Raw genomic sequence first — 7,945 nt, 5'->3', positions numbered from 1 at the left:
CGCGGACGGCCTCGGCGGGCCTGGAGCTCGGGGCTTGTGCCGCGGCCCCTGCGCCGAACGCCGGGGTCTGGGCGTGTGGACCTTCGGGGGGCAGTTGTAAATAAGTGACTTGGGGGTTTTGCTATTCACTCTTCCTCACCCCGCGGTCTGGTCGTTCTGAGTACGCAGGAAAGCAGTTCCTTAAAGTTAGGAGAGGGGCGTGTTTGGAGCCCCGTGCTGTTTTGTTTTGAAGGAGCGTTTGAGTCACTCTGAGCCCAGACGGGACTAGACGCCACGCACGCTCTCTAGCGAGGCTTTGTGGCCGAGCTGTTTCAGGAACAGAAACTTAAGGATGTGGTTCTCCCCGTGGGCAGCTGCGCGCAAGTCCTCCGGAGCTCCAGCCTAGGTGGGAGGGAGCCAGGGTCAGCGTCTGCTCCAGACCCCTCCTGAGTGCCGCACAATCCAGCTCTGGAGCGGGACTGGCGAGGCAGGAAGAGCGAGAGGAGGGCTTCCCAGCAGATGGCCCTGCTGCCGAGGAGGTGGGCCGTCACTGGGCGTGGAGGTTGGGCAAGGTGCACCCAGGCTGGTGGGAGGCTCTAGAACGTTTTGCAAACAAAAGCAGCAGACTTCGGAGGCTCCTCATGCGAAGGGAACCCGCACTGCCAGTGGGCGTGTGCCTGCCAGTCATGCCTCCTCCCAGGCCTGGCAGGGAGGGTGGCAGGATCCAGAGCTGCCGATGCTTTCTCTGCCCCCCGTGTCAGGCAGCGCGGGTGCTTGCTCACCCCACGAGCTCTGCTGCACTTGTGAGGGCGATGCTCCCACTCAGTCTCACTGTGTCACGTTTTGGCAGGGCAGCCCTTGACCAGGACTGACTTCTGTGGGCGCACACGAGTGGGTGTCTTAAGGTGTGTTCTGCGTTTTCCAGCTGCTGTGAGCTTTGTCTGGGCCTCAATTTAGAAAGTCTTCCGCTGCCTTTGCCTGGTAACCCCTTGGTCATCACAGCAGGCCACAGCAGTTTTGATGTCTTAGTCTGCACAAACCAGAATTTGCTCCTTCTTTTTTCCCCCCAAATGCTGTTTCTTCACATGTGGTCCATGTTGCAGCACAGAAGACTCGGACTGAAAAACACCTTTTCCTAAGCTCTTCTCATAGCCTCTGCCTTGAAAAGATCTGGTTTTTTCTGCTGGCTTTGTCTTCCTGGCTGTTCACTGCCACTTCTGACTTTGCACAGTCTGCATCGCTTAGGCACGTGAGCAGATGAGCACAGGAAGCTCAGAGCCTCTCACATCACCTTTGCAGTGTTCACTCACAGTCTGACTCTTTTCCTCCATGAGGTACCTGACCAGAGCATTTTCCTTCCTGAACTGGTTTTCTTGTGGTGTGGGCAGCCCCATGTGGGACAGGTGTTGCTGCTCTGGCACAGGCAGAGAAAGATAGCTGCATGTCCTGCCTGATGGGACCTGCCTGCTGGCCTTGGCAATCTCTGAAACGTAGGCCTCTCATAGCTTCCTGATGTGTGTGAGAGCCCTAAGCAGGAGAGACACACTAATGGTGCTCTCAGGCCTGTGGGCCATCCTTGATGCCCCAAATTTCTGGGAGAAGGGCCGGCCCCGTACCCAGCATCCTGAACTACCTCATTTGGCAGAGAAGCTGCTTAGCACCAGCGCTGTGCAGACACAGGCAGGAACTTCCTATGGGAGAGGCTAGCCCTACTGCTGCCGCCGCTGCCGGCACACAGGGCGGTGGAGGTGAAAGTAGGCTGAAAGCTGCACCCACCACGTAGATGCTGCCTTCTGGACTGCTCCTTAAGGGTTGAGACTTGGGGACAGTCATCTTGTGGGCGAGCGGGTTCTTGCACTGCCCCTGCATCATGCGGGCAGTGCCAGGCACCTGACCTCCATCCATTCCTCTTCAGAGCCCTGTCCTTCCCTGCTTTGCAAAGCACCCTTTTCCTTCTGCTGAGTGGAGTGGCCCCACTGTGGCCTGAGCAAGCTCACATGCCTGCACCTTCTGTCTTGCTTTTGACAGCTTCCCTGAGCTAGAACTCAGGGCCTCACTATTTGCTTGTTTACAGTGTGGAATCCAGTGGTTCCTGGGGCGTTCACACAGTTACTGAGCCGTCCCCGTGATTTAGGATATTCACCCCAAAAGAGAAGCCAGTCCCCCTTCCTCTCCTCCAGCCCTCGGAAGCCCCTGTTCTGCTTCGGCCTCCATGGCTGTGTCCTTGCTGGGCATCTTGTGTTCATGGTGTTTTACAGTGTGTGGCTTCCTGTGGCCGCCTGTACTCACAGCGCATTTGCAAGGCTTGTCTGTGTGTAGTGTGCAGCAGCACTTCGCTCCTTCTTGTGGCCAAAGCAGACCTCTGGGTTGTTGCTACGTTTTGGTTGTGTGGACACACAGTGGCTTTCCTGTGGCTCGCTATGTGGATCATCTCACCAGCGCCTTCCTGTGGTTCCTGGGTGGAAGAAGGGCTCCTTAGGCTAACCAGATCCTGGGCTAGTGACGGGGACATCCTTGAATATTCCTAGGGCGCTGGGGGGCGCTGTGTGGATGCCTAGGGAGACCCCTCTGGCTCGCACTACTGTGCAGGAACAGCTCCTGGAAACTTTGCTGGTCTTTCAGAGGCAACCAGTGCAGTAGGACTGGCCAGGTGACAGGCAGTTGACAAGCCTGGGGTCCCCGCCAGGGGCCAGCATTTGGGAAGAGCAGGGGCCTAAGATAGCCTTAGCTTTGCCTGAAGCCCTGGGCCTGCCTTCCTCATCACAGGAAGGACTTTTTCTTAAAGAGATGAGGTCTCTCAATGTAGAGGGAGCTCAAAAAGACAAAAAACAAATAAATAAATAAAAGTGGCCGGGCGTGGTGGCGCACGCCTGTAATCCCAGCTCTCAGGAGGCTGAGGCAGGAGGATCCTTGTGAGTTCGAGACCAGCCTGGGCTCCAAAGTGAGCTCAAGGCCAACCTGAACTGCATAGCAAGACACTGTCTCAAAAAGAAAAAACAAATAAATAAATGTAGAGGGAGCTCTGACCCCAGGCTGTAGCTGTGTCTTCTGTGGACGCAGGCCTGGTCTCATATCCCCTCCATCCAGCAAGGCTCCTGTCCACATCCCACAGGCCCTTGGCTTTCCCCTCTGTGCCACCACTGACAAGGTTGTCCTCTCTGCTGAGCTGGGCGGCTCCCTGCTCCAGCCAGGTGCTGTCCGGGGGCCAGGGTGTTGTTTCAGTGTCCCTGTGTTCAGGCACCTTCTGGGCTGCGCTGTCCACATGGCACTTCCTGTGCAGCTGCACCGAGCTCGCCCTGGGATCCGCTGCTCTTCTCCCTGGGCTCCCTCTGCTGCCCTGGGTCAGCAGAGCATTGGGAGGTGTGGGCAGGCAGGGCCTGGCTCCTGCTGCCAGTCCATGTCTGTGTGGGCTGTGTGGCACAGGCCTACCACATGGTCTCGAGCAGTGATGCCAGAAGTACAAAGCCTGCTGGAGCCTCAGCCCCAGTTGTGCCAGGACCTGAGGTGGCTCGAGCACAGCCCTTCATCACTGAGCCTTGGCTCGGATGTGCCAGAGCGCCTCCCACCCGTGAGCTGCCCCCAGCTGACCAACCAGGCAGCCATCGCCCCTGCTATGTGATCCGGGCCCAGCATTCTTTGCCTACACCTGCTGGTGGTCTTCCTGCCTGTGCCCCGGCTGTCATGCCCTGAAAGTGCTGCCTGCACTAGTGAGGAGAAGCCACGTGGACACTGTCTGGGCTGTGGGCTGCAGGGCCAACCGACGTGGGAGAGCATAAGCTGCAACTGTGGCTGGCATCCAGGACGTAGTGGGCCCTTTCCCGGGGGGGACTCCCTTCTGGTTTATCCGGCTGGTGGGTTCGGGTACAGAGATGTGGGAGGAATGGCCCTACCAGTGCCACTCCTCAGGCCCATGTCCCCTGCAGGTTCTGTGGGGAGTGTCTCCAGCCATGCCTGCAGGTGCCGTCTCCTCTGTGCCCACTCTGCCGCCTGCCCTTTGACCCCAAGAAAGTGGACAAGGCCTCCCATGTGGAGAAGCAGCTGTCATCCTACAAGGCACCCTGCCGGGGCTGCAACAAGAAGGTACTGGCCACTTGGCCCTCTGGGTGGGCAGAGGCCCCATCCCACAGAAGACCAGGTCCATGGACTGTGCCCCTTTCTGTTAAGCAGTGCAGCTGCTCTGGTGTGAGGAAGTCCATGCCCTGCCCTCTCACCCTCTGTCCTTTTCCAGGGGAACAGTGCTGGCCTAGGCTGCACAGAACCCAAAGAGGTGGGCTGGGTGCTCAGGTTGCCACCAGCTATGGGGCTCTCAGTGGAGGGGGCCCCAGGAAGTGCCAAGCACTTCATGCCAGCTCATCACCCTCCCAGCCAAAGCGAAAAGGGCGCTGCCTTGGTCAGAGACCACAGAGTTCCCACCCTCACACCCTCTCTGGTGCCCACACCACACACTGCAAGGTAGAGACCCCAATGTGGGGCCTGACCAGGCAGCTGGAAGCATACTTAGAATTTGTGTTTTAGATGTGGCCACCCCTCAGGTTCTAAACCCTGCTGACCTGCACAGTAGGACACAGCCCCTCATTGCCCCACCCCAAGGTCAAGGTGCACATGTGTGAGGGCTGCCCTGAGTCCATCCAGGGTGGTAGGCACCCCAGGCTTCACTAGTCAGAACTCTCTGGGAAGACAAACACGGGAACCTCCAGATTCCTCAGGTGGAGTGGCCCTGCCCCTGACCCTGTGCCCGCAGGACCCTGACACTGACTTTGGGCTGGTGCTGAGGCCTGTTACTCTGGACACCCAGGTTGGGCAGTTTGTGCAGGCTGTGTTTATGCCACGGGAGGTGTTCATCAAGAGTTTTTCCACCAGTTGCCGGTAGATGGGTTCCCCCGCCTACTAAGTGCAGTTCATTTTCTTCAAGGAGTGCAGCTTCTGGTTTGCTTTTCTGTGAGGCACCCCACAGAGGGGGTGCTGGCTCCTGTCCAGAGTGTTTCTCTATGCAGCAAACTCAGGGGTTTGGGCACCTGAGCCCTCAGCCCTTTCCAGGGGCGCCAGGCACAGCTGCTACTCTGGGCCTTTGGATTTCTTGGGCAGCAGAGGTAGCCCTGTGGTAGGTGACTGCTGCAGATGGTCTCCGTTCAGGACTGCCTCCCTCCTACCCTGTCGCTTAGGTGACCCTGGCGAAGATGAGAGTGCACGTGTCCTCCTGCCTGAAGGTCCAGGAGCAGATGGCCAACTGCCCCAAGTTTGTCCCTGTGGTGCCCACATCCCAGCCCATCCCAAGGTGGGCAGCCTCCTGTGGGTCTGTAAGCAGGTGGGGAATGTGGGCATCCAGGTGGCTCTGGGGAAGCCGGGCCATGTGAAAAGGGATACCTGAGGCATGGGAGCCAAGATGAGGGCCCTGGCCAGGCGGGTGGGCAGCCGCAATGGTGCCTCCGGGCTAGGGGCAGCGCTCTCCCCTCCCCCAGCTTGGCTGTGATTCCTATAAAGGAAAAGACCCTGGTGCCTGGTGTGGCGCTGCTCTTGGCCCTTCCACAGGAGCAGAGGCTGAGGTCTAGTGCCAGGCTGGTCTCCAGAGCCAGCCCCACCCTTCCCACCTGCCAGCCGAGATGCTCCCACCACCCAGGGTCTCGTCCTGTCAGGAGCTCGCAGAGGGAGCGCAGGGCGGGCTGGGGCCATGCTGCTGTTGGTGAAGTGGGGTGGCAGTGGCAGTGCCCCCAGCCCCCAGCCTCACCCCACTCCCCCCCAGCAACATCCCCAACAGGTCCACCTTTGCCTGCCCCTACTGTGGCGCCCGCAACCTGGACCAGCAGGAGCTAGTGAAGCACTGTGTGGAGAGCCACCGCAGTGACCCAAACCGTGTGGTGAGTCCCCACAGAACCCCAGCTGCATGGGGAGAGCTGCCTGCCTCAGGCCTCCCTCCACCCCAGGTGTGCCTAGTGCTGAGCGGCGCCTGGTCGAAGCTCCGCACACATCTCAGTCCTGGGGTCCTGAATGCGTGAGTGCAGCAGTGACCTGCAGTCCTGCGGCTGTGTCCCAGGTGGGGAGGCCCGCAGCCCATGCCCTGCCCGGTGCCCACTGACCCTCTTTCCTAGGTGTGCCCCATCTGCTCAGCTATGCCCTGGGGCGACCCCAGCTACAAGAGCGCCAACTTCCTGCAGCACCTGCTGCACCGGCACAAGTTCTCCTACGACACCTTTGTGGTGGGTGCCCTTCCCTCCCGCCTGCAGGGTGCCCCTCCTGGCTGCCCAAGTGCTCGGGGAAGGCCAGAAACAAGCTCCTCGTCCCTGCCACAGCTGCCAGGGATGAGGTGGAGGCCCTGCCCTCCCCCACGCACAATCTTGGGTGCTTGAGATTCCTTCTAGCGCCTCTGGAAGCTGGAGGGACTCCCCATCCCCCCACCCGTGTGATCAGAAAGCGTGTAGATCCCAGGCCTGGGCCCCTCACTCCTGTTCCTCCTTCCTGGTTTGGCCCAGGACTTCGCTTCTCCCCACTCCCTAGGGGTTGGAGGTCTCAGGGACCCATTGTTTATGTTCTGCGTCAAGTGGACAGCTCTGTCCCCATGCCCCTCTCACTCAAAGCTGGGCCCCTCAGTGGCTGTAGACTGCTAGGTCGGCCGCCCCGGGGCAGGCCAAGGGTCAACTGGTGCGAGGGCAGTGGGCGCCCTGGAGCAGCCGTGTGGAGGCGAAAGAGGTGTGTACAAGGCTGCTGCTGCACAGTGCATCTCTATTCTGTTCCAGGACTACAGCATCGATGAAGAAGCTGCCTTCCAGGCTGCCCTGGCCCTGTCTCTTTCTGAGAACTGAAGGCACAGTGGCCACGCCCAAGCCTGGGCCAGCGGAGCTGCTCTTGGCCCAAGGACCAAGAGCTTGCGGGCTGGGACGCCACCCGGCTGTCCCTCAGCTGTCAGCGACCACCTGGTCCTGGCCCGCATCCCTGGGTCATCGGTGCTTTGTGGGGCAGGTGCCGGCCAGCAGGACTCAGAGCAGTCGGCTGCCTCTTCCAAGCCATGACATTGTCCTTGCGTGAGGGCTGGGGTGCCCAGCTGAACTCCAGCAGGAGAGTGGAGGAGCAGCCCGGCGCCCCTGCCAGCCCAACCCGGCACCCGGCTATGCTTCCACCGTGCGCATTTGGTACTGGCTTTTGTGATACTTAGAAACCCTCGCGTTTTTCTATCTTATCCCATGTGGTAACCTTTTCACGTTTTATAGAGCAAAGACAAAGCAGTTACACTTCATATTGCAATATCTGTGTTTGACTAGGAAGAATAGTATTTTTATGGAACATTTACAAAGTTATATTTTTTAGAAAAAAAAATTCAAAAATAAACCTTGTGTGGGACCAGAGGGCATGAGTGGCTGGACACAGCTGGAGCCAGACAAGCTGGGGTCTCACCTGGGCCTGGTGCCCCAGGAGGTGGCATCCCAGTCACTGTCACCACTCTTATGAGGATCTTGTTTGTGGCTTCTCTTTGGTGACAGCCAGGAAGGGGTCCCAGCATCTGGCCATGGCAGTGGCCTCCTCCTAGCTGGTCCTCACCTTGGTGGCTGCCATCTCACCCAGAGCAGAGCTCTGGGGGTGCAGGCAGGGGCCTGTTTGGTGGTGGTCAGGCCAGAAAACACTCATCAGTGCTCCTGTTCTGTTCATGGCATAAATTATTGCTGTCTTTTCAAAGAATTTTCAATAAAACAATTCCAAGTACCTGCAGCAGCCTTTTGGTGGGCTCTGCCCTTCGCTGTCGGCCGGGAAGCACTGCTGGGAGGGCGGGCCTGCCTCCGCACCTGTCCAGGTCTGCAGCCACCCCTGCCCTAGGCCTGGTGTCCCTGGGCCTCTGTGGGCCACGCAGAGCCACCGAGGCAGGCGTTGAGCCTGCTACTCCTCATTTGTTCAGTCTGCACTGGGCCAGGGCTCTGGGTACAGGTGCCTTGCCCTGTGGCTCACTGAGACTCGGAGCCCATGAGAGTCGCCTGCCAGC

At 59.2% G+C, this 7,945-nt stretch overlaps 2 protein-coding genes across 5 annotated transcripts in view; one reads left to right on the top strand and one right to left on the bottom strand.

Annotated features, from left to right (window-relative positions):
- Nucleotides 1-1,851, bottom strand: part of Ctu2 (cytosolic thiouridylase subunit 2 homolog (S. pombe)) — an 8,177-nt gene extending 6,326 nt beyond the window's left edge. The window contains exons 1-3 of the mRNA XM_013507940.1: nt 1,693-1,851; nt 280-381; nt 140-156 (exon numbers count right to left, since the gene is read on the bottom strand). Coding sequence (XP_013363394.1) covers nt 140-156; nt 280-381; nt 1,693-1,851 — 278 coding nt within the window. The remainder of the gene's footprint in view (nt 1-139; nt 157-279; nt 382-1,692) is intronic.
- A 2,051-nt stretch (nt 1,852-3,902) lies between these two features.
- Rnf166 (ring finger protein 166) lies at nt 3,903-7,675 on the top strand (the record flags this gene model as incomplete). 4 transcript variants are annotated; one of them, XM_013507958.1, is given in 5 exon segments in its annotated part: nt 3,903-4,059; nt 5,142-5,254; nt 5,735-5,834; nt 6,066-6,173; nt 6,711-7,675. In XM_013507958.1, coding segments are annotated over 5 exon segments (544 nt in total), but the record flags the coding sequence as incomplete, so codon positions are not given.
- Between the last annotated feature and the right edge of the window lie 270 nt (nt 7,676-7,945).

Source organism: Chinchilla lanigera, unplaced genomic scaffold (assembly GCF_000276665.1).
Source record: "Chinchilla lanigera isolate Chin_1 unplaced genomic scaffold, ChiLan1.0 scaffold00140, whole genome shotgun sequence".
NCBI classification, from domain to species: domain Eukaryota; kingdom Metazoa; phylum Chordata; class Mammalia; order Rodentia; family Chinchillidae; genus Chinchilla; species Chinchilla lanigera.
This window is presented reverse-complemented; position numbering and strand designations above follow the sequence as displayed.